The sequence below is a fragment of the Entelurus aequoreus genome, linkage group LG09 (genome assembly GCF_033978785.1).
Source record: "Entelurus aequoreus isolate RoL-2023_Sb linkage group LG09, RoL_Eaeq_v1.1, whole genome shotgun sequence".
Classification (NCBI taxonomy): Eukaryota; Metazoa; Chordata; class Actinopteri; order Syngnathiformes; family Syngnathidae; genus Entelurus; species Entelurus aequoreus.
The window spans coordinates 78,950,619-78,978,118 of NC_084739.1; the positions used below are offsets into that span (position 1 = coordinate 78,950,619).

General features: G+C 40.8%; 1 protein-coding gene across 1 annotated transcript in view; it reads left to right on the forward strand.

Annotated features, from left to right (window-relative positions):
* LOC133657784 (homeobox protein Meis1) overlaps positions 1-27,500 on the forward strand; it is a 237,049-nt gene that overhangs the window by 109,404 nt on the left and 100,145 nt on the right. Inside the window, exon 8 of the mRNA XM_062059515.1 lies at positions 12,893-13,038. Within this exon, the coding sequence (XP_061915499.1) occupies positions 12,893-13,038 (146 nt within the window). The remainder of the gene's footprint in view (positions 1-12,892; positions 13,039-27,500) is intronic.

The window sequence follows — 27,500 nt, forward strand, 5'->3', positions numbered from 1 at the left end:
TAAACGTTGTCAAAAAGCATGTTGTTTCAACGTTGTATTTGTGTTGTAGAATATTGGTTGGGAAATGACCGAAATTTAATGGTCAAATCAACGTCGGAACCCAACATTGATTAAACGTCGTCAAAAAGTATGTTGTTTCAATGTATTTGTGTTGTCAAATATTGGTTGGGAAATGACCAAAATTCAATGTTGAAATCAAGGTCACAACCCGACATTGATTAAACGTTGTCAAAAAGTATGTTGTTTCAATGTTGTATTTGTGTTGTAAAATATTGGTTGGGAAATGACCGAAATTCAGTGTTAAAATCAACATCAGAACCCAACATTGTTTAAATGTTGTCAAAAAGCATGTTGTTTCAACATTGTATTTGTGTTGTAGAATATTGGTTGGGAATTGACCACAATTCAATAGTCAAATCAACGTCAGAACCCATCATTGTTTAAACGTTGTCAAAAAGTATGTTGTTTTAATGTTGTATTTGTGTTGTAAAATATTGGTTGGGAAATGACCAAAATTCAATGGTCAAATCAACGTCAGAACCCAACATTGATTAAACGTCGTCAAAAATTATGTTGTTTTAATGTTGTATTTGTGTTGTAGGATATTGGTTGGGAAATGACCAAAATTCAATGTTCAAATCAACGTCAGAAGCCAACATTGATTAAACGTGGTCAAAAAGTATGTTGTTTCAACGTTGTATTTGTGTTGTAGAATATTGGTTGGGAATTGACCAAAATTCAATAGTCAGATCAAGGTCAGAACCCAACATTGATTAAACGTTGTCAAAAAGTATGTTGTTTCAATGTTGTATTTGTGTTGTAGAATATTGGTTGGGAAATGACCGAAATTCAATGTTCAAATCAACGTCAGAAGCCAACATTGATTAAACGTTGTCAAAAAGTGTGTTGTTTCAACGTTGTATTTGTGTTGTAGAATATTGGTAGGGAATTGACCAAAATTCAATAGTCAGATCAAGGTCAGAACCCAACATTGATTAAACGTGGTCAAAAAGTAAGTTGTTTTAATGTTGTATTTGTGTTGTAGGATATTGGTTGGGAAATTACTGAAATTCAATGTTCAAATCAACGTCAGAAGCCAACATTGATTAAATGTGGTCAAAAAGTATGTTGTTTCAACGTTGTATTTGTGTTGTAGAATATTGGTTGGGAATTGACCAAAATTCAATAGTCAGATCAAGGTCAGAACCCAACATTGATTAAACGTGGTCAAAAAGTATGTTGTTTTAATGTTGTATTTGTGTTGGAAGATATTGGTTGGGAAATCACAAAAATTCAGGGTTCAAATCAACGTCAAAACCCATCATTGTTTAAACTTTGTCAAAAAGCATGTTGTTTCAATGTTGTATTTGTGTTGTAGAATATTGGTTGGGAAATGACCAAAATTCAACGGTCAAATCAACGCCAGAACCCAACATTGATTAAACGTCGTCAAAAAGCATGTTGTTTCAATGTTGTATTTGTGTTGTAGAATATTGGTTGGGAATTGACCACAATTCAATAGTCAAATCAACGTCAGAACCCATCATTGTTTAAACGTTGTCAAAAAGCATGTTGTTTTAATGTTGTATTTGTGTTGTAGGATATTGGTTGGGAAATGACCAAAATTCAATGTTCAAATCAACGTCAGAAGCCAACATTGATTAAACGTGGTCAAAAAGCATGTTGTTTCAACGTTGTATTTGTGTTGTAGAATATTGGTTGGGAATTGACCAAAATTCAATAGTCAGATCAAGGTCAGAACCCAACATTGATTAAACGTTGTCAAAAAGTATGTTGTTTCAATGTTGTATTTGTGTTGTAGAATATTGGTTGGGAAATGACCAAAATTCAATGTTCAAATCAACGTCAGAAGCCAACATTGATTAAACGTGGTCAAAAAGTATGTTGTTTCAACGTTGTATTTGTGTTGTAGAATATTGGTTGGGAATTGACCAAAATTCAATAGTCAGATCAAGGTCAGAACCCAACATTGATTAAACGTGGTCAAAAAGTAAGTTGTTTTAATGTTGTATTTGTGTTGGAAGATATTGGTTGGGAATCACAAAAATTCAGGGTTCAAATCAACGTCAGAACCCATCATTGTTTAAACTTTGTCCAAAAGCATGTTGTTTCAATGTTGTATTTGTGTTGTAAAATATTGGTTGGGAAATGACCAAAATTCAATGGTCAAATCAACGTCAGAACCCAACATTGATTAAACGTCGCCAAAAAGTATGTTTTAATGTTGTATTAGTGTTGGAAGATATTGGTTGGGAAATTACCCAAATTCAGTGTTCAAATCAACGTCAGAACCCATCATTGTTTAAACGTTGTCAAAAAGCATGTTGTTTGAACGTTGTATTTGTGTTGTAGAATATTGGTTGGAAAATGACCAAAATTCAATGGTCAAATCAACGTCAGAACCCAACATTGATTAAACGTTGTCAAAAAGTATGTTGTTTTAATGTTGTATTTGTGTTGTAGGATATTGGTTGGGAAATTACTGAAATTCAATGTTCAAATCAACGTCAGAAGCCAACATTGATTAAACGTGGTCAAAAAGTATGTTGTTTCAACGTTGTATTTGTGTTGTAGAATATTGGTTGGGAATTGACCAAAATTCAATAGTCAGATCAAGGTCAGAACCCAACATTGATTAAACGTTGTCAAAAAGTAAGTTGTTTTAATGTTGTATTTGTGTTGGAAGATATTGGTTGGGAAATCACCGAAATTCACGGTTCAAATCAACGTCAAAACCCATAATTGTTTAAACGTTGTCAATAAGCATGTTGTTTCAATGTTGTATTTGTGTTGTAGAATATTGGTTGGGAAATGACCAAAATTCAATAGTCAGATCAATGTCAGAACCCATCATTGATTAAACGTCGCCAAAAAGCATGTTTTGACGTTGTATTTGTGTTGTAAAATATTGGTTGGAAAATGACCAAAATTCAATGGTCAAATCAACGTCAGGACCCAACATTGATTAAACGTCGCCAAAAAGTATGTTTTAATGTTGTATTAGTGTTGGAAGATATTGGTTGGGAAATTACCCAAATTCAGTGGTCAAATCAACGTCAGAACCCAACATTGTTTAAACGTTGTCAAAAAGCATGTTGTTTGAACGTTGTATTTGTGTTGTAGAATATTGGTTGGGAAATGACCAAAATTCAATGGTCAAATCAACGTCAGAACCCAACATTAATTAAACGTCGTCATAAAGTATGTTGTTTTAATGTTGTATTTGTGTTGTAGGATATTGGTTGGGAAATGACCAAAATTCAATGGTCAAATCAACGTCAGAACACAACATTGATTAAACGTCGTCAAAAGTATGTTGTTTCAATGTTGTAAGCTTGCTGTCCAATCAGCTAAACAGACTCTATAACTCCATGTGGACGTTTTGGTGTATTTACAAAAACTGAAACAAAACAAACAGAATGCCATTGTACGTTAATAATACTAACACACACACTCGTGAACGTGTTAGCATACTGGCTAATGCTTATGATGCTAGCTTGGTTACATTACAATAGCATGTACAAATATGCATGAAAACAGTCCTGCCGACCTCACACATGTGACGGTTTAGTAAGTATGAATTGTTTTAGTTGTATTGTAAAACTTACAAACGTTGCTACGAGTGATGAACGAAGAATCCTTTCGAGCGAAAACACCACGGATGCTTATTTCCTGTTTATGGCATTAAAACAGGAAGAACATTTTCAACCTACCGAGCAACCTACATCGCACAAACAATACCACACCTGTTCAGTCTTCTGCTTGGGTTTAATGCAAACTATTGAACACAAACATTATGGGCATTAGCAGGAAAAAATGTGTTTCTGCTCTGCTGCTCCCGGTCTGTGGAACGCTCTCCCTGACCACCTGAGGGCACCTCAGACTGTGGATGCTTTTAAAAAAAGGCTTAAAAACCCATCTTTTTAAAAAAGCCTTTTTATAGATATGCATGCTGGTTTTAGCTGTTGGGCTGTTTCTGGTTTTATTTTTTATTTGTTTTTATTATCTTTTATTATTGTTATTATTATTACTTTTTTTTTTTTTTTACACTGTGGCACATTGAGGTTGTTTGCTCAACGTAAAGTGCTTTTTACAAATAAAATCTATCATTATTATTATTATTATTGTTTTATTAGGGTTAATATTTTAGGGCAAAAAGTAGCGGCTTATCTTATGTAATTTTATTACTATTTATTATTTAAGCATTTATTATTTTTAGCACTGTGTAATTGTGTTTTTCATCGGTTTGAGTCCCTTCTTTTGCAGTATATTTGATTAATATTTATTTTTGTAATTAGCCTGACCTAAGCCTCGATAATGATCTTTTTAATCACCGCATGCTTTCATATCATTTGACAAGGTTGTAAACTGTAAGTAGGTCAGATATCAATATTGAATAAGATACAAATCAAGAGTAGGATTAATATTTGAGTGGGCCCCGGGCCCCTCGGTAGTGGGAAAGGTGAGCCCCGAGGTCAAAAAGGTTAAGAACCCCTGACTTAACATAAATTGACTGGTTTTAGCATCTTTAATGTACAAATGGTATCAATGTGTCACAAGCATCTTGTGATCATCTGGTCACTTTGACATATTTCCCCCTCTTTGTTTACATGTTTCCCTCCCCTTGCCATACCTCTCCTGATCCCTCGCTTCCTCCCTCCCTCGCCGGCTCAGTGGCGGCGGCGAGCCATTTGCTTCTGTTTTCCCAACTCGCACGGGACGAGCCCCCGGGTTTGTTATTGTAGGCTTTGCTGAACATGAGCCGGTCTTTACGGCGGATTGAAAGCATTTGCTTCCAATGAAAATCTGCTCTTAGATTACAAGGCCTGAGCCGGGGCCCCGGCCCGCCTTTCCAGCCGCCGGACCAAGAGAAACGGCTACAGGGAGAGAGGGGGGTGGGGCTAATGATGTGGCATGGGAGAATTCGGCTGATTGGTCGGTTAATGGATGGGTTAATTGGGAGCCGTGATTGATTGTTTGTTAAGGAAGTAAAAGGCCGATCACTAGAATGTTTCTTGTTAAACTGTAAGAAAACAAATGACGACATCATCGTGTGACGTTTCAATCAATAGTTTGATAATAGACGACTAATAGCTTGTGTTCTAGTTTGTATTTGTAGTAAATGCATAAATACAGTTGTGGTCAAAAGTTGACAAACTCTCTTATTTTTTTGTGATAGAGTGATTGGAGCACATACTGGTTGGTCACAAAAGACAATCATGAAGTTTGGTTCTTTTATGAATGTATTATTGGTCTACTGAAAATGTGACCAAATCTGCTGGGTCAAAAGTATACACTACCGTTCAAAAGTTTGGGGTCACCCAAACAATTATGTGGAATAGCCTTCATTTCTAAGAACAAGAACAGACTGTCAAGTTTCAGATGAAAGTTCTCTTTTTCTGGCCATTTTGAGCGTTTAATTGACCCCACAAATGTGATGCTCCAGAAACTCAATCTGCTCAAAGGAAGGTCAGTTTTGTAGCTTCTGTAACGAGCTAAACTGTTTTCAGATGTGTGAACATGATTGCACAAGGGTTTTCTAATCATCAATTAGCCTTCTGAGCCAATGAGCAAACACATTGTACCATTAGAACACTGGAGTGATACTTGCTGGAAATGGGCCTCTATACACCTATGTAGATATTGCACCAAAAAGCAGACATTTGCAGCTAGAATAGTCATTTACCACATTAGCCATGTATAGAGTGTATTTCTTTAAAGTTAAGACTAGTTTAAAGTTATCTTCATTGAAAAGTACAGTGCTTTTCCTTCAAAAATAAGGACATTTCAATGTGACCCCAAACTTTTGAACGGTAGTGTACATACAGCCAACTAAGGTGCGCGCCTGTGCAATTGCGCACTGCTCAAGCGTCCTCTGCGCACGGCAAATCTATACCACGCACAAAATCGAATTAAAAAAATAAGCGCATAACAATTTTCGACACACGGACACGACAGAGAAAACAGTTTTCGTCATCGTTGTTCAAATATTGTAACGTCTGTTGAGACGCTTTGAGGACATGAATTCCATCCATGACTTTACTGAGCAAAACTCTTTATTGTCGGCCATAAACACATCACCAAAACAAGAGTAAAAAAAATGATATCTAGCAAAAGTGGTCATTTTCTGCAGTACAAACCAGACCAAAAGCAACTTTGTTATATCAACAGCAGCCGCTCGCTCTTTCTCACTTGCGCCAACACATGCACATATGGCACTTAGCCAGTGATGCGTTTACAGCCACACAAAAAGTCGGACAACTCCAACACCACACATAAAGTGTCATTCTAGGTCGTTACACTATGATTTACCAATCAAATGTGTGCTTATTCTAGTGTCATTTATTAGGAATCTTAATTTATAAATATTAATCATGAAATGCTGTTAGTATATTAAATAATAACTAATAAAATATATTTTTACAAACAGGAAGTTGCAGGAATGTACACATGATCCCCTGCTTACATCTCATTGTGCAACATGTGAATGTTTTAATGGGAACTAAATGCAATGTCTGAAAGGGGTACAAATTATTTCCAAAGCCGGACCTCCACCCAGACAAACAATACAAGTACACAGTTCATGAAAACAATATTTTTTGTTATTGTCATTGTAAGTGGGCCTAAACACTTATATTAGAAATGGAAATGACTGCTGTCATTTGATTATAATAATAAGAGAATGTTGTCTGTCTATATGTGTTGGCCCTGCCATGAGGTGGGGACTTGTCCAGGGTGTACCCCGCCTTCCGCCCGAATGCAGCTGAGATAGGCTACAGCGACCCCGAAAGGGACAAGCGGTGGAAAATGGATGGATGGATGGAGATGTAACTTGTTATTTAGTCAGGTTTGGGACAGGTGTGCTGCTGGTGTAGCCACAGTGTGCACGTCTGATGTTGCTCACATGGCCTCCACTCAATGCTCAGGGACTTTTTGCCTTTGCTTACACACATGAAAAATTAGAGGGAACATTGCATACAACAATGTTAATATTTGGTTACATGTCCCTAGGCAAGTTTCACTGCAATAAGACGCTTTTGGTAGCCATCCACAAGCTTCTTGACAAAATTGGTGCAGTTCAGCTAAATTTGTTGGTTTTCTGACATGGACTTGTTTCTTCAGCATTGTCCACACGTTTAAGTCAGGCCTTTGCGAAGGCCATTCTAAAACCTTCATTCTAGCCTGATTTAGCCATTCCTTTAGCACTTTTGACGTGTGTTTGGGGTCATTGTCGTGTTGGAACACCCAACGGCGGTTGGAGACCCAACCTCCGGGCTGATGATTTTAGGTTGTCCTGAAGAATTTGGAGGTAATCCTCCTTTTTCATTGTCCCATTTACTCTCTGTAAAGCACCAGTTCCATTGGCAGCAAAACAGGCCCAGAGCATAATACTACCACCACCATGCTTGAAGGTTGGCATGGTGTTTCTGGGATTAAAGGCCTCACCATTTCTCCTCCTAACATATTGCTGGGTATTGTGGCCAAACAGCTCAATTTTTGTTTCATCTGACCACAAAACTTTCCTCCAGAAGGTCTTATTTTTGTCCATGTGATAAAACAGCACGGGCGCAAACGACACCCGGCGCCGATAAATAATGCGCAGATGCGTAACAGTTAGACATGGGCCGATATTCTATGAAAATGAACGCAAAATAGTCCATAGTTGCCGTGTGCGTGCATGTTTTCTTTGAACCAGTCTCAGCAGCATGGCCGTTTTTATTACAAATAAACAATAGTAACGATGACCGCGGTAAAACTCCCGATTACCGTATTACCGTATTAAATAAAAACGATCGGAAAACTACGGTTGATATACACATGGTTGATAAAATCATGGACCTACTAGCGTTAGCTTGCTAGCTAGCGTCTTTCCCCATTAAGATACGTCACACCCCAATCTAAACTTGTATAAAACAGGCCCAAAGCATAATACTACCACCACCATGCTTGACGGTTGGCATGGTGTTCCTGGGATTAAAGGCCTCACCTTTTCTCCTCCAAACATGGGTATTGGGCCAAACAGCTACATTTTTGTTTCATCTGACCACAGAACTTTCCTCCAGAAGGTCTTATCTTTGTCTATGTGATCAGCAGCAAACTTTACACGAGCTTTAAGGTGTGGCTTCTGGAGCAAGGGCTTCCTTCTTGCATGGTAGCCTCTCAGTCCATGGCGATGCAAAACACACTTGACTGTGGACATACACTGACACCTGTGTTCCAGCAGCTTCCAATTCATTGCAGACCTGCTTTTTGGTGGTTGTCGGTTGACTCTTGATCATCCTGACCAATGTTCTCTCAGCAGCAGGTGATAGCTGGCGTTTTCTTCCTGATCGTGGCAGTGACAAAACTGTGCCATGCACTTTATACTTACTAACAATTATCTGCACAGTTGCTATTGGGACCTTAAGCTGCTTTGAAATGGCTCCAAGTGACTTTCCTGACTTGTTTGAGTCAATGATTTGTTTTTTCCGATCTGTGCTGAGTTTGTAACCGAGTCTAATGACTGCATCACATGAGCCCTATCTAAATGGGCTCAGAGAAGTCAACAAGTGTCGTCAATCATAATCACTCACATGAAGTTAAGAGGCCATGCCATGAAGCTAATTTGATTTGATTGTAACTTTTCTACATCACCAAAATTGATCATGTATGTTGCTGTATGTATACTTTTGACCCAGCAGATTTGGTCACATTTTCAGTAGACCCATATTAAATTCATAAAATAACTAAACTTCATGAATGTTTTTTTGTGACCAACAAGTATGTGCTCCAATCACTCTATCACAAAAAAATAAGAGTTGTAGAAATTATTGGAAACTCAAGACAGCCATGACATTATGTTCTTTACAAGTGTATGTACACTTTTGATCACGACTGTACATGTCAAATTTAGAATATTTTATGTCAACGGGTAGATTAAAAACATCCCTATCAAACATTGTGAATAATCCCAATTATGTATACAAGCCTAGTTAGTACTTAAAGTAGCCTAATGCGAACATGTTGTAGCCTTATGCTAACTCAAACATGTTTTATTTGTGTTTATACACCTAAACCTATTGTTTTTAAGGTCAATCCACCTGATAATTACATTGATCCAACACAAATTGGTCCCCCACACTTGTTGTTTAAAAAAATATTAAAATGTATTTGAACAAAGTACATCATATTTGTAGTAGTACCTTAATTTTGAAAAATGTAGGGTATTTTACGTCAACTACACCCCTACGAGAAAGTGCTTAATCCCAATGATGTGCCTCTAATTTTAGGTTTAGCTGGCGTTAATGTAGCCTCAGGCTAACGTAATGCTAACACAAACATGTTTTTTGTGTTTATACATAAAGTATTGTCTTTAGGGTTAATCCATGTGATGATTTGTAGCGGGACATTTGGATTTTTGTGTATGTTTGCATCATAATAATCACAGTACAGTACGTTGCATTAGTTGGAGTTACACTTCCTAATACGACACAATAGTGGCATCTTCTTCCGTAATCTAGACACATTTAGGATATTTTACATCAAAATAAATAATAAATGGAGCAGTTATAGACTTATCCCAATGATTTAGCTCCAATTTCAAACCGAGCTAGTGTTAATGTAGCCTAATGCTAACGTTATGCTAACCCACACATGTTTTTTGTGTTTATACATAAAATATTGTCTTTAAGGTCAATCCATGTGATGATTTGTAATGGGACATTTGGATTTTTGTGTATGTTTGCATCATAATAATCACAGTACAGTACGTTGCATTAGTTGGAGTTACACTTCCTAATACGACACATTAGTGGCATCTTCTTCCGTAATCTAGACACACTTAGGATATTTTACATCAAAAGAAATAATAAATTGAGCAGTTATAAAGCTTAATCCCAATAATTTAGCTCCAATTTCAAACCGAGCTAGTGTTAATGTAGCCTAATGCTAACACAATGTAGCCTAATGCTAACCTAATTGTGTGTTTTGTTTGTGTTTATTAATTAAAACTTTTAGTTAGAAGTGCTTGAGTGGAGTCTGAAAAAGACTGTACTATATTGTTTTCTTAAATGTCTGAGTCTCATTTGCCAGTATGCATTTATTTCAATTTGTCCTATTTGAGTTGCCGTAGTCAGGAAGTAGTCGGTCCTATATTTTGTTGTGTCCTACAAAGTAAGTGTTTAATTTATTACACGTCAGCTGTTTGACTGTAATGTGTATCTTAGTCATAGTTGTGATTGACAAATTTGGAGGTGTTAAAATCGCTAGTGCTAATTATTCGGGTTTATACGGCGCGACCAAATTAGCATCGAGCTAGCACATTTTTTTGAAAGCATTTCTGTTATTTTGGAATGTCAGAGGAGTTCTGTGTGTTCAGTTTTTCGATGTTTTAAAGTAAAGACTCTTAAAAGGTTCTCAAATGGAGACAACCAGTTATCTGACTGATAAGCTAGCAAGAAGAGATTAGCTAGTTTGCTAGCATTGCTAGATTTTGATTGATTGATTGAGACTTTTATTAGTAGATTGCACAGTACAGTACATATTCCGTACAATTGACCACTAAATGGTAACACCGGAATCAGTTTTTCAACTTGTTTATGTCGGGGTCCACGTTAATCAATTCAGTGTTTATCGGACGTTTCAGGTGTTTAAACACAGTGAATGAACTCAACTATGTTATTCCTTAACCCAATCTTAGACTTCCTCATTTTTAGAGCAACTATGTGCTATTTCTGTGCCGCTTTTCTCTATTTCTTCATGACACGACAACCGTATAGTTTGAGTTCCATGTAATCAAAGTTGTTGGAACCATTTCTCGAGTTAAATCTTTGAATGCAGAAACCAGCTGTGTGTTTATATAATTGTGTTGGATCTGCAAGCTGCAGCTTTGCCAGACTTTTTATTTTTTTTTGGTCTCACAGCGGGAATTGAAGTTGGAAAAATTGAGCATTGTGTTACATTGTTTCATTGACGGATTGTTTTTCCAGTGGCACAACAAACATGGCGGAACACTTAATTTTTTTGCCTTTAAGACACTCCCCCATAGTACTGCAGATTTACTGCAGGGGGTTGTGGTATTATTAGTCGATTAAACCTTTTTTGTTATATTGTTTATCTTACCCTGCAATTGTTGCACACATTTATATTTATTTAAATACACATTAAGACATGACATGTCTACCCTACTCACTGTACTCTTCCAGGTTTAAAATGAACACATGAATACATAATTTAGATGAGCAGTGATTTAACTGTGGTATGCTAAATAATCACCTTATTAAAAAACAGACTTCTCCATTGAACACGGTGGCCGAAATGACATACTCATCATGAACGGAGAAGTTAAACAGGACAATACTGCCATCTAATGGATAGCCACCGGAACACGGAGATTCAAGTATTTCTTTTATGTAAATAAAATATAAAAAATATATATATATATATATATATATATATATATATATATATATATATATATATATATATATATATATATATATATATATATATATATATATGAAATACTCGAGTTGGTGAATTCTAGCTGTAAATAACCACGCCCCCAACCACGCCCCCTGCCCCGAACCCCCCCCCCACTCCACTCCCTACCCCCCACCTCCCGATATTGGAGGTCTCAAGGTTGGCAAGTATGCTATACGGTATAGTGTTCTGTGGTTACTTTTTGGTTGGGCAAGCGGACGTGACGACAGGCTGTCCTCACTCGGACCTGGAGGGGGCGTGCCTTAAGACCGGCTGGAAATCGGGAGAAATTCGGGAGAATGGTTGTCCCGGAGATTTTCGGGAGAGGCACTGAAATTCGGGAGTCTTCCGGAAAATTCGGGTGGGTTGGCAAGTATGACTTAAACGCGTGGACAATGCTGAAGAAACAAGTCCATGTCAGAAAAACCAACAACCCAAAGCATCCGCCTCGGCGTCATTAGAAAGCCCCTCGCTATGCGCGCACATGCGTTTGTCGGCGTTGTGGGAGCGGGCGCTGTTGCGTATGGATCTTGGCGAGGCGCTCTGTGCTAATGGCGTCTATAATTCAGGTGCCCCGCAGGCATGCTTTCAGGAATTCTTTTGCCCGAGGTAATGGGGAGCAAAGGCCCGGGTTTTAGGCCGCTGATTATTCCATTGATGTGGCGGGGCTGGAAAAAAGTCATCTCCAAGCGGATTAGCGCCAACATCCCTATTAATTATCAATGATACGAGGGGGTTTAGCGGGGTGTCGCCTGGCGGAGCGGCTTTAGAAGTGCTTTGTGCCCGATCAATAAGTAACCGCCGACACTCCCAGCGCCGATGGAGTCACTTATCGGTTCGCGCTTGTTTACCGCTTTCCTTCGCCGGCGACAATTAGGCAGATATAGGCCGTAGCGTTTTCGCGTCAAAGCCCCTAAGCCGCCTCCTCTTCAGGTGAGGTGGCCTCGATACGGCGCCTTATCCCAGCCCAACAGGTCGCCATTGTTATGAAAAGCAGCTAGCTTTGTTAGCGCCCCGTCCTTTTGTAGCGCCGTGTTCCTCCTTCCACCTCCAGTCAAACGGGGCTTCAATAACTCCTCGGGATAATAAAGACTAAATCCCTCCGTCATTTTCAATTCTGCGTGGGAAATGCGACCTTACACGTCCTTTGTGCGTCTCCTCCTGCCGCCGTCTTCTTGTTGAAAGGGATATTTATAAAAGTATTAAAAATCAATGCCTTCATAAGGTGCCGTTACCCCCCCCCCCCCCCCCCCCCCCCAACCCCCCGCCATTCACTTTCTGCCATTGTTGTGTCGGCGTACAAAAGCCCCGCACAATTCCCCCTGAAATCGCATTTAGTCCCTTGGAGCGGCGAGTAAACAAAAAAGGCGTCTCATCTTTTGCATTTCCTCCCTCTGTGGCGTCCTGGCAGGCGACGGGCTGGACAACAGTGTGGCGTCTCCGAGCACGGGCGACGACGACGACCCGGATAAGGAGAAGAAGCGCAACAAGAAGAGGGGCATCTTCCCCAAGGTGGCCACCAACATCATGAGAGCTTGGCTCTTCCAGCATCTAACGGTGAGTCCTCGCACACAATCTTTGACTACCTACGCTTTCGCCAACAACGCTTTAGCTAGCAACACTTTAGTGACAAACTCTTCTTTACTGACCAACACTTTAGGGACAAACGCTTCCGTGACGTACGCTTTAACTACAACCGCTTTAACTACAACCGCTTTAGCAACGACCGCTTTAGCTACAACCGCTTTAGCTACAACCGCTTTAGTGACATACACTATCGTGACGTACGCTTTAGCAACGACCGCTTTAGCAACCACCGCTTTAGGGACAAACTCTTTAGTGACGTGCGCTTAAGCGACGACCGCTTTAGCGACTAACGCTTTAGCTAAAAACACTTTAGCAACGTCTACTTTAGCTACGATGCTTTAGCTGCGACCGCTTTAGCTGCGACCGCTTTAACCGCGGCCGTTTTAGCCGCAACCGCTTTAAATACGACGGCTTTAACTACGACGGCTTTAACTACGACGCTTGAGCTACGACGCTTGAGCTACGACGCTTGAGCTACGACGCTTGAGCTACAACCGCTTTAGTGACCAACTCTTTAGTGACCAACTCTTTAGTGACGTACACTTTCGTAACAACCACTTTAGCAACGACTGCTTTAGCTACAACCGCTTTAGCTACAACCGCTTTAGGGATAACCGCTTTAGTGATAACCGCTTTAGTGATAACCGCTTTAGTGACCAACTCTTTAGTGACGTACACTTTTGTGACGACCGCTTTAGGAACGACCGCTTTAGCAACGACCGCTTTAGCAACGACCGCTTTAGCAACGACCGCTTTAGCAACGACCGCTTTAGCAACGACTGCTTTAGCAACGACCGCTTTAGGGACAAACTCTTTAGTGACTTGCGCTTTAGCGACGACCGCTTTAGCCGCGACCGCTTTAGCCGCGACCGCTTTGCCGCGACCGCTTTGGCCGCGACCGCTTTGGCCGCGACCGCTTTGGCCGCGACCGCTTTAGCCGCGACCGCTTTAGCCGCGACCGCTTTAGCCGCGACCGCTTTAGCCGCGACCGCTTTAGCCGCGACCGCTTTAAATACAACGGCTTTAAATACGACGGCTTTAACTACGACGGCTTTAACTACGACCGCTTTAACTACGACCGCTTGAGCTACGACTGCTGTAACTACGACCGCTTTAGTTACGACGGCTTTAACTATGACGGCTTTAACTACGACGGCTTTAACTACCACGGCTTTAACTACGACGGCTTTAACTATGACCGCTTTAACTACGACCGCTTTAGCTACAACCGCTTTAGCTACAACCGCTTTAGTGACATACACTATCGTGACATACGCTTTAGCAACGACCGCTTTAGGGACAAACTCTTTAGTGACTTGCGCTTTAGCGACGACCGCTTTAGCCGCGACCGCTTTAGCCGCGACCGCTTTGGCCGCGACCGCTTTGGCCGCGACCGCTTTGGCCGCGACCGCTTTGGCCGCGACCGCTTTGGCCGCGACCGCTTTAGCCGCGACCGCTTTAGCCGCGACCGCTTTAGCCGCGACCGCTTTAGCCGCGACCGCTTTAAATACGACGGCTTTAAATACGACGGCTTTAAATACGACGGCTTTAACTACGACGGCTTTAACTACGACCGCTTTAACTACGACCGCTTTAACTACGACCGCTTGAGCTACGACTGCTGTAACTACGACCGCTTTAGTTACGACGGCTTTAACTATGACGGCTTTAACACTAGAAGTCCCAGCATTTTTCTGTCTACCTAGAAGACCCAGAGAGGGGTCATTTGGCCCGACGCTTTTCCCGAATACACTAATCACTCATTTTGTTATGGTAATGAGGCTGTTAGGGGCAGTTTGTCTAGGTAGACAGAAAAATTATACATGTGGGAAATGCCGAAAGGAGCAATGGCAGTGCCAGGATTGTGAGTGACTGCTCAAATGTATGTCAGTCACGTTTACATGGACATGGTTTTTCATTCTTTGTAAATATGCTTTTTTCTTTGTAAATTTTTTTTTTTAAACTATTTTTGGCACACAAAAATAACAATTGCTTCTGCAACAACCCTCCACACCAAAACTGGGAAAACAGTTGCTTTTTCATTCTTTGTAAATATGTTTTGTTTTGTATTTTTTTTAACAATAAATGTCAGAGTGTTGATCCCTTCATTCTGTTGATCCTTGCAAAAACACACACAACCTACCTCAGAACTAAAGCTTGAGCTGTAAGGTCCCCTCCCCCACACAGGCTCAAGTGGCCCCCTGCCGTGTGCCACTAACAGCCACATTTTCATAACAAAAGGAGTGTCCACAGGGGGACCAGGGGTCAAATGACCCTCTTGTGTGTTTTCTAGTAAAAATGTCAATTGACCCTTCTCTGGGACTTCGCGTGTTAACTACGACGGCTTTAACTACGACGGCTTTAACTATGACCGCTTTAACTACGACCGCTTTAGCTACAACCGCTTTAGCTACAACCGCTTTAGCTACAACCGCTTTAGCTACAACCGCTTTAGTGACATACACTATCGTGACATACGCTTTAGCAACGACCGCTTTAGCAACCACCGCTTTAGGGATAAACTCTTTAGTGACGTGCGCTTTAGCGACTAACGCTTTAGCGACTAACGCTTTAGCTAAAAACACTTTAGCAACGTCTACTTTAGCTACGATGCTTTAGCTGCGACCGCTTTAGCTGCGACCGCTTTAGCTGCAACCGCTTTAGCCGCGACCGCTTTAGCCGCGGCCGTTTTAGCCGCGACCGTTTTAGCCGCAACCGCTTTAAATACGACGGCTTTAACTACGACGCTTGAGCTACGACGCTTGAGCTACAACCGCTTTAGTGACCAACTCTTTAGTGACCAACTCTTTAGTGACCAACTCTTTAGTGACGTACACTTTCGTAACAACCACTTTAGCAACGAGTGCTTTAGCTACAACCGCTTTAGTTACAACCGCTTTAGCTACAACCGCTTTAGTGATAACCGCTTTAGTGATAACCGCTTTAGTGATAACCGCTTTAGTGATAACCGCTTTAGTGACCAACTCTTTAGTGACGTACACTTTCGCGACGACCGCTTTAGCAACGACCGCTTTAGGGACAAACTCTTTAGTGACTTGCGCTTTAGCGACGACCGCTTTAGCCGCGACCGCTTTGGCCGCTACCGCTTTAAATACGACGGCTTTAACTACGACGGCTTTAACTACGACCGCTTTAACTACGACCGCTTGAGCTACGACTGCTGTAACTACGACCGCTTTAGTTACAACGGCTTTAACTATGACGGCTTTAACTACGACCGCTTTAACTACGACCGCTTTAACTACGACCGCTTTAACTACGACCGCTTTAACTACGACCGCTTTAACTACGACCGCTTTAACTACGACCACTTTAACTACGACCGCTTTAACTACGACCGCTTTAGCTACGACACTTTAGCTACGACGCTTTAGCTGCGACAGCTTTAACTACGACCGCTTTAGCTACGACCGCTTTAGGTAAATACGCTGTCGCTTTGTATGTTTTAGCTTTGTACGCTTTCGCTTCGTAAACGAAGGCTTTAGCGCCGAACTCTTTCGCTACAAACAATTTTGCTTCGTACACTTAAGCTACGTACGCTGTAGCGACATCCACTTGGGTTGCAAACGCTTCAGCGACAAACACTTTCACTACCAATGCTTTAGCTTTGTACTCTTTCGCTTCGTACGCTTCTGTGACGTACACTTTAGTGATGAACGTATTGGCTATGTACACTTTAGGTAGGTGCGATTTTGCTTCGTACGTTTTAGCGACTTACGCTTTCGCTTCGTACGCTTTAGCGGCATACGCTTTCGCTTCGTGCGCTTTCGCTTCGTACGCTTTCGCTTAGTACAATTTCGCTTCGTACGCTTTTGCTTCGCACGCGAACGCTTTAGCGACGGACGTTGTAGCAAGAACTCTTTCGCGACAAGCAATTTTGCTTTGTGCACTTTAGCTACGTACACTGTAGCTACGAACACTTCAGCTACATAGGCTTTAGTTACGTACCCTTAAGCTACATGCTCTTTAGCTATGAACACAGATCAGGTTAGCAGGCCAAATCTCATTTTTCCGACTTATTTTTCTTCTTCTTTGTCCTCGTCTTCTTCATCTTCTTCATGGAGTCTCCATGCTGCACTTCACTCTGTTACACACACACGCACACACACACACACGCACACGCACGCACACACGCACGCACACACACACACACACACACACGCACGCACGCACACACACACACACACACACACACACACACACACACACACACACACACACACACACACACACACACACACACACACACACACACACACACACACACACTGTCATCTGCTCCAAGTGAGGCGTGCCTGCTGGCCATAGTCGGGGTGGTGGAGACACTTTGACGGAGTTTCTTAAAAACAAATATGTCATTATTCATCGGAGGCGAGGAGCGGCTTGTGATTCCAGCGAAGGACCACAAGATCACACTCGGGCACTTATTACTCTCTCCTCTTCTTCTTCTCCTTTTTTTTACTTCATGCCTTGAACTTTCCACTCACACTTGAACTCACCCAACCCCAAATGTCACGCTCACACCCCGGCCTAGCGCTTTAGCATTAGCATTTCACATTAGCATTTGACAGCAGCGTGCAGGAGTCATGTTGACAAAGTGAAACTGTAAGTACCGTATTTTTCGGACTATAAGTCGCAGTTTTTTCATAAATTGGCCGGGGGTGCGACTTATACTCAGGAGCGACTTATGTGTGAAATTATTAACACATTACCGTAAAATATCAAATAATATTATTTAGCTCATTCACGTAAGAGACTAGACGTATAAGATTTCATGGGATTTAGCGATTAGGAGTGACAGATTGTTTGGTAAACGTATAGCATGTTCTATATGTTATAGTTATTTGAATGACTCTTACCATAATATGTTACCTTAACATACCAGGCACGTTCTCAGTTGGTTATTTATGCCTCATATAACGTACACTTATTCAGCCTGTTGTTCACTATTCTTTATTTATTTTAAATTGCCTTTCAAAAGTCTATTCTTGGTGTTGGGTTTTATCAAATACATTTCCCCAAAAAATGCGACTTATACTCCAGTGCAACTTATATATGTTTTTCCCTTCTTTACTATGCATTTTCGGCAGGTGCGACTTATACTCCGGTGCGACTTATACTCCGAAAAATACGGTTCACCAATTGGAGTGTGTTTACACTACTGTGTATGATGAGGGGTACACCAATAATATGTCAAATGGTGGTGTGTGTGTGTGTGTGTGTGTGTGTGTGTGTGTGTGTGTGTGTGTGTGTGTGTGTGTGTGTGTGTGTGTGTGTGTGTGTGTGTGTGTGTGTGTGTGTGTGTGTGTGTGTGTGTGTGTGTGTGTGTGTGTGTGTGGAGGAAGACGCTATTGGTTAGGCATGATTTGAGTATTTTTTTAATGGCATTGTTTCGTAAAACCACAACAGCCACTTTCTGTCATTCAATCATTAGCGAGCAAAAGCAGACTTTTTTCTTTTCGGAAGTAGTGTATGTTAGCGATTAGCTAATTCTTCAATTCAGATTTCACACCGCTGAGCCAACAATGAGTCAAAGTTCAATGAAATTTAGCAGCATTTGGATTAACTTTTAACTTAAACTATTTTTACACGTTGAAAAAACTGATTCCGGACCATAAGCCGCTACTTTTTCCCCTTTTTTTCCCAGTATTTTCCAGCCAGTATTTTCCGAACCATAGGGCGCACTGGATTATAAGGCGCACTGCTGATGAATGGTCTATTTTTTATCTTTTTTCATATATTAGGCGCACCGGATTATAGGGCGCATTAAAGGAGTCGTATTATTATAATTTTTTTCTAAATGTAAAACACTTCCTTGTGGTCTACATCAGTGTTTTTCAACCACTGTGCCGCGGCACACTAGTGTGCCGTGAGATACAGTCTGGTGAGCCGTGGGAGATTATCTAATTTCACCTATTTTTTGCAAACCAGTAATTATAGTCTGCAAATGATGTGTTGTTGTTGAGTGTCGGTGTTGTCTAGAGCTCGGCAGAGTAACCGTGTAATACTCTTCCATATCAGTAGGTGGCAGCCGGTAGCTAATGGCTTTGTAGATGTCAGAAACAGCGGGAGGCAGTGTGCAGGTAAAAAGGTGTCTAATGCTTAAACCAAAAATAAACAAAAGGTGAGTGCCTCTAAGAAAAGGCATTGAAGCTTAGGGAAGGCTATGCAGAACGAAAATAAAACTGAACTGGCTACAAAGTAAACAAAAACAGAATGCTGGACGACAGCAAAGACTTACTGTGGAGTAAAGACGGCGTCCACAAAGTACATCCGAACATGACATGACAATCGACAATGTCCCCACAAAGAAGGATAAAAAAAACTGTATATACGTGAAAAAACATCCAACCGGAACTCTCTAATAACTAAAGTTCCTTGGGTGAATAATGTAAACTCACTACACCGGTACGTTTTAGCGCTTTCATGGCGAATTTACTGACCGATATAAGTAAGAACTTTACACTACTTTATATTAGAAATGGTAACAGCGGAGGATGAATGTCACATAACAAGAAAATAGAGAAAAAAGAAGAAGCTTATCGACTACGGGGTCGTCAAAGACTACAAAGGCGGACTCGCATAATTTTTCAGGACTTATGCAGATCCCAAACACAAATCAGCAGGTACCAGAAGGTAAGAAAAGTTGCTTTTGCATAATATTGCGAAACAAAACGCCAGATAATATATCTTACCTTATACACACACCATAATAATACTCCTATGTTGAAGCACAGTACAATCCATCAAGCGCTGCGGCTTCATAGCTTACCAAAGTCGTACTAAAACATGTTGATAGCTTTTTGAGCGCCGTGTGTAATGTTCTATATTTTCAATGGAACATATAAAATGTTGGCGTTGTTTACTTGAGACATATTGCAGTCTACACGTATCTCTTATGTGTGACTGCCATCTATTGGTCACACTTATCATGTCACCATGTACCAAATAAAATTGCTTCAAGGTCAGTAAGCAAAACCAGAATTATTCCGTACATTAGGCGCACCGGGTTATAAGGCGCACTGTCGAGTTTTGAGGGGGGGAAAGTGCGCCTTATAGTCCGGAAAATACGGTATGTAGATTTAAATCCTGGAATGGATAAATGAAAAAAGTACTAATATGATCCAGTTTAAGTAACTGTTGAAACTCAAAAGTCCCCACATCTGCGGTCCCCTCCAAGGTTTGTCATTGTCATCCCATTGGGTTGAGTTTTTGTTGCCCTGATGTGGGATCTGAGCCGAGGATGTCGTTGTGGCTTGTGCAGCCCTTTGAGACACTTGTGATTTAGGGCTATATAAGTAAACATTGATTGATTGATTGATTGAATGACATTCAGACTTTACTTAAATCAATAACGGAGCAGCATCTCCTCATCCGGAAACGACCACACCCGTGAAAAACTGTCCGACCGGAACTCTAATAACTAAAGTTCCTTGAGTGAATAATGTAAACTCACTACGCCAGTATGTTTTAGCGCTTCCATGGCGAGTTTAGTGACATATATCAGTAAGAACTTTACACTACTTTATATTAGAAATGGCAACAGCAGAGGATGAATGTCAAATAACAAAGAGAAAAAGAAAGGGAAAAAGTAGCGGCTTATGGTCCGGAATTAGTTTTTTAACGTGTACTAATAGTTCAAGTTAAAAGTTAATCCAAATGCTGCTAAGTTTCATTGAACTTTGACTCATTTTCTGGGCTAGTTGCAGCATAGGCAATTGTCCACGCTAAATTTGCACCTGCATAAAAATCGGCTCCTACTGAAAATCAGTCCTCAGTGTTCACTTAGGAGAGCCGTTCAAAAGACTCGGTTCGTTCGCGAACGTCCCATCTCTTTAGAACTCGAGTAATCGGCATCTTACCGCGCACGTCTTTTTCTACCGCATCAGCGTCATTTTGATGGCCGTGCTTTGGGGGTTTTTGATGCTCGCTGCACGTCTCGCCTACAGGACAGACCCTCCAGTGTCTTTCGAGGGTGTTTAAAAATTTAACACAAGCATAAAAAGTGGAGATGATGCAGCAAAAAAAACCAGACTGGAGCATACATAAAGACCCACCTCGGTGTATTTTTTTTGTTTTGTTATCCCCCTCCCTCACATTTGGACCCTCAGGGGAGTCACCATTGTGCCTGAGCTAAGGGGAAGGTGGGTGGTGAGATGAAGCTGGTGCCAGCAGGGTAGGTGGCAGGTGGCACTCGTGTTGTTGGTTCTTCAAGGCATTTTTCTAGCAGGGAAAGTGAGATTTTTTTTTTTTTTGAGTCAAACATGTGCAAGAAGCTTTTTTTTCTTTCCGTGTTTTAGGAATGTTGTAATGTGCTTTGAGTATCTAGTTGATAGAAAAGTGCTATATCAATCCAATCCATTATTATAATTATTATTGTTACTATTGTTATTCATTTTACAATATAACTACAACTCTTTATACTTACTAAACCGTCCCATGTGTAATGTTTGTAGGAGTGTTTTTATACATGTTTTCGTAATGTAATCAAACTGCTTCTTGGAAATGTAAACAACCACGACCTGGGCCTGGGCGATACGACCTAAAAAATAAAATCTCCCGATTTTTTTTTTTCACAAAAAAAATTAATTTAGGGTTTTATTCCCCTACTTTTGAAAGAAACCAATAAATAGAAATGACAGAGATAATTCAAAACAGTTTTTTTGTTTTTTTTAATCGTCTGCAACAAAAACAACGTGAATACTGGAAATTTCGGACTACAAGCCGCTACTTTTTTTTCTTCTACGTTTTAAACCAAGCGGCTAATTTATGGATAATTTGCCCCTTCACACTGGTGAATGAATGATAGGTGGTAGTCTCTTCCGTCAGTCTACCCCAGGGCAGCTGTAGCTTACCACCACCAATGTGTGAATGTAGAGTGAATGTGAGCGCTTTGAGTATCTAGTTGATAGAAAAGTGCTATATAAATCTAATCCATTATTATTAATATTGTTACTATTATTATTCATTTTACAATATAACTACAACTCTTTATACTTACTAAACCGTCCCATGTGTAATGTTTGTAGGAGTGTTTTTATACATGTTTTCGTAATGTAATCAAGCTGCTTCTTGGAAATGTAAACAACAACCTGGGCCTGGGCGATACGGCCTAAAAAATAAAATCTCCCGATTTTTTTTTTTTTCACAAAAAAAAATTCATTTAGGGTTTTATTCCCGTACTTTTTAAGGAAACCAATAAATATAAATGACAGAGATAATTCATAACACAGTTTTTTTTTTGTTTTTTTTTTAATCGTCTGCAACAAATTAAACGGGAATACTGGAAATTCCAGACTACAAGCCGCTACTTTTTTTTCTTCTACGTTTTAAACCAAGCGGCTAATTTATGGATAATTTGCCCCTTTTCCCCCCGTGCCGCTCACATTGGTGAATGCATGATAGGTGGTAGTCTCTTCCGTCAGTCTACCCCAGGGCAGCTGTGGCTACAAATGTAGCTTACCACCACCAATGTGTGAATGTGAAAGCTTTGAGTATCTAGTTGATAGAAAAGTGCTATATACATCTAATCCATTATTATTATTATTGTTACTATTATTATTCGTTTTACAATATAACTACAACTCTTTATACTTACTAAACCGTCCCATGTGTAATGTTTGTAGGAGTGTTTTTATACATACTTTCGAATATGCTAAGACATAAGACACACCTGCTCAGTGGCCTTGTGGTTAGAGTGTCCGCCCTGAGATCGGTAGGTCGTGAGTTCAAACCCCGGCCGAGTCATACCAAATACTATAAAAATGGGACACATTACCTCCCTGCTTGGCACTCAGGATCAAGGGTTGGAATTGGGGGTTAAATCACCAAAATGATTATGGAGCGCGGCCACCGCTGCTGCTCACTGCTCCCCTCACCTCCCAGGGGGTGAACACGGGGATGGGTCAAATGCAGAGGGTAATTTCACCACACCTAGTGTGTGTGTGACTATCAGTGGTACTTTAACTTTAACATTTACAAGTGGCTGTGTTAGTATTAATACATAAAAAGCCATTCTCTATATATTATTCCAGTTCCACAAATTACTCAGTAAATTCACCAAAACGAGTTATTGAGTCGGAGTAGCTGATTGGAGAGCTAGCTTGCGCAGCTAGTGGGTCTGTGACGATGACTTCTGTTTTGTTTGATCAGCCGTTTTACTGCCCTGTTACAGAACACCGTTTGGAAACAGTTAATTTGTAAATAAACATTTATGTTCTGTGCAAACAACTCATTTCATGCTAATATATATAAATATATTTTTCTTCTAAAATGTATTCCGGTGCACTCCAAACCCGGTATGTCAATAAAACAAAGTTATTGCCTAGGCCAGGGGTCGGCAACCCGCGCTCTTTAGCGCCACCCTAGTGGCTCTCTGGAGCTGTTTCAAAAATGTATGAAAAATGGAAAAAGATGAGGGGGAAAAAAAAAAGTTTTTGTTTTAATATGGTTTCTGTAGGAGGACAAAAATGACACAAACCTCCCTAATTGTTGTAAAGCACACTGTTTATATTAAACATGCATCACTGATTCGAGTATTTGGCGAGCGCCGTTTTGTCCTACTAATTTTGGTGGTCCTTGAACTCACCGTAGTTTGTTTACATGTATAACTTTCTCCGACCTTCTAAGACATGTTTTATGCCACTTCTTTTTCTGTCTCATTTTGTCCACCAAACTTTCAACGTTGTGCATGAATGCACAAAGGTGAGTTTTGTTGATGTTATTGACTTGTGTGGAGTGCTAATCAGACATATTTGGTCACTGCATGACTGCAAGCTAATCGATGCTAACATGCTATTTAGGCTAGCTAATAGCTATATATGTACATATTGCATCATTATGCCTCATTTGTAGGTATATTTGAGGTCATTTAGTTTCCTTAAAGTCATCTTAATTCAATTTATATCTCATGACACACTATCTGTATGTATAATGGCTTTTAATTTTTTGTGGCTCCAGACAGATTTGTTTTTGAATTTTTGGTCCAATATGGCTCTTTCAACATTTTGGGTTGCCGACCCCTGGCCGAGGCCTACCAAAACCTGGAGCGCCGTTACGTGCCTGTCCTGGTAGCTTATTGGACTGCAGCTTTAATGGTGCAAGCTGCTCCCTGTCAGCCAGTGGGTCATTTCTTGCTTTTATTTAACAATAAATGAGGAGTAAAAGAAAGTGCCGGCCTCCAATCCCCCCCCAACGCTCCCTGCATGCGCTCTGCCCTGCGCTCCCCTATGAAAAGGCAAATTGTGATATTATGTGATGGAGTAATTGGATGGAATTCAAACCCTCCACCGCCACTTCATGGCTGCCTGCCTCCTCACAGGATAGGGGTGGGGGGTGGCATCGATGGCGGCGTGGGGTGTGTTAGCGTATTAGCTGGCGGCCTGGGACGCCATCTCGTACACATTATCGCCAACACTCCCACTCCTGGCTCGCCTCCCTTTTCTATTTGTACACACAGGCGGCGTAACGAGAGGCAGCCGCAATGGCAGCTCGTAAAAAAAAAAAAAGCCAACCCGTAAAACCCCTCCATCGCCACCACCGCCTCCTCGTTTCTCCCTTTTCAAACCCATAAAATGCACCAACAGAGCGTATTTAAGAAAGAAAAAAAAAATGTAATCCAACTGGAAGGCATAATCCGCCGTTAATACAATTAAAGGCTAATTTACGCACATGTGTACACGCATGTACCCCCTGTTCCGAGCATGCCTGGAGCCGAAACCGCTGTGAAAAGCGGCATCATTCTTTTTTTTTTCACTCCCTGCACAAGCACAGTCAAGAATAATTAATGCCACTGCGCTTTGCAAGTTACTAATGATAATCAGGGGCGTCCCGATTTGATATTGGTCGCCGATATCGTTCCAATGTCAGCAAAACAAGTTGGATTATGTTGGCTTGTAAAATCTCCGGTACAAGCGTGTTACAAGCTGGACAGCCAGTTAATAGCTAAAAGTCCTCCAATAAACACATTTGCAAAAGGTAAACATGCTCGGCTGGAGGCCACTAGGAGCTAGCTGCTACACAACAGCTGAGCACACGAGCCCAGTGTCATTCGTTGAACAATATTTCAGTAAAAAATGATCATAGTTGCATGTTACACATACAAAGTCTCCAAGGCGTATTAGAAAGTATCCAGTAACAAAGGTGTCTGCATCATTCAACTTTGTAATTTCGTCATGATGGCATAAAGTTAAGTTAAAGTGCCAATGATTGTCACACACACGCCAGGTGTGGCGAAATTATTCTCTGCTTTGACCCATCACCCTTGATCACCCCCTGGGAGGTGAGGGGAGCAGTGGGCAGCAGCGGTGGCCACGCCCGGGAATCATTTTGGTGATTTAACCCCCAATTCCAACCCTTGATGCTGAGTGGCAAGCAGGGAGGTAATGGTTCCCATTTTTATATTCTTTGGCATGACTTGGGGTTTGAACTCACAACCTACCGATCTCAGGGCGGATATTTTATCCACTAGGCCACTGAGTAGGTTGTAATGATTCTTAATTTAAAAAAAAAAAGAAAAAAAAAGTCATTATTGAAACCTTCCGTTCATTGTAGTTCCCATTCTAAAACCATCCATCCATCCATTTTAGAACGCAAATCAAAAAATAAAATTAGGGCCGATATATGGCAGATTTTAAAACAAACATAAAAGGGTTGATTTTCATTCAAATATTGCCATAAAATTGGATTTTGTGCAGTTTTCCTTTTATGGATTTTAATGTTTTCACACTGCAAAAACTGAAATCTAAGTAAGATTAAATATCTCAAATAAGGGTGATATTTGCTTATTTTCTGTCAGATAAGATCATTCTTCTCACTAAGCAGATTTTATGTTAGAGTGTTTTACTTGTTTTCAGGGTTTTGGTCCTAAATGATCTCAGTAAGATATTACAGCTTGTTGCTGAGATTTGATGAGCTATATTGAGTAAAACATGCTTGAAACTAGAATATCAACTGTTGCAAAGCTGTGTCATCAACACTCACAAGTATAAAACTACTTTTTTTAAGCAATAATTTCTTACTTAAAGGCCTACTGAAATGATTTTTTTTTATTTAAACGGGGATAGCAGATCCATTCTATGTGTCATACTTGATCTTTTCGCGATATTGCCATATTTTTGCTGAAAGGATTTAGTAGAGAACATCGACGATAAAGTTCCCAACTTTTGGTCGCTGATCAAAAAAGCCTTGCCTGTACCGGAAGTAGCGTGACGTCGCAGGTTGAAAGGCTCCTCACATTTCCCCATTGTTTACACCAGCAGCGAGAGCGATTTGGACCGAGAAAGCGACGATTACCCCATTAATTTGAGCGAGGATGAAAGATTCGTGGATGAGGAACGTGAGAGTGAAGGACTAGAGTGCAGTGCAGGACGTGTCTTTTTTCGCTCTGACCGTAACTTAGGTACAAGCTGGCTCATTGGATTCCACACTTTCTCCTTTTTCTATTGTGGATCACGGATTTGTATTTTAAACCACCTCGGATACTATATCCTCTTGAAAATGAGAGTCGAGAACGCGAAATGGACATTCACAGTGACTTTTATCTCCACGACAATACATCGGCGAAGCTCTTTAGCTACTGAGCTAACGGGATAGCATCGGGCTCAAATGCAGATAGAAACAAAATAATTAAATCCCTGACTGGAAGGATAGACAGAAGATCAACAATACTATTAAACCATGGACATGTAGCTACACGGTTAATAATTCCCAGCTTGGTGAAGCTTAACAATGCTGTTGCTAACGACGCCATTAAAGCTAACTTAGCTACGGGACCTCACAGAGCTATGATAAAAACATTAGCGCTCCACCTACGCCAGCCAGCCCTCATCTGCTCATCAACACCCGTGCTCACCTGCGTTCCAGCGATCGACGGAAGGACGAAGGACTTCACCCGATCATCCGTGCGGTCGGCGGATAGCGGCGGATAGCGGCGGATAGCGGCGGATAGCGGCGGATAGCGGCGGATAGCGGCGGATAGCGGCGGATAGCGGCGGATAGCGCGTCTGCTATCCAACTCAAAGTCCTCCTGGTTGTGTTGCTGCAGCCAGCCGCTAATACACCGATCCCACCTACAGCTTTCTTCTTTGCAGTCTTCATTGTTCATTAAACAAATTGCAAAAGATTCACCAACACAGATGTCCAGAATACTGTGGAATTTTGAGATGAAAACAGAGCTTTTTGTATTGGATACAATGGGGTACCAATACTTCCGTTTCAACGATTGACGTCACGCGCATACGTCATCATACATAGACGTTTTCAACCGGCAGTTTAGTGGGAAATTTAAAATGTCACTTTATAAGTTAACCCGGCCGTATCGGCATGTGTTGCAATGTTAAGATTTCATCATTGATATATAAACTATCCGACTGCGTGGTCGCTAGTAGTGGCTTTCAGTAGGCCTTTAAAAT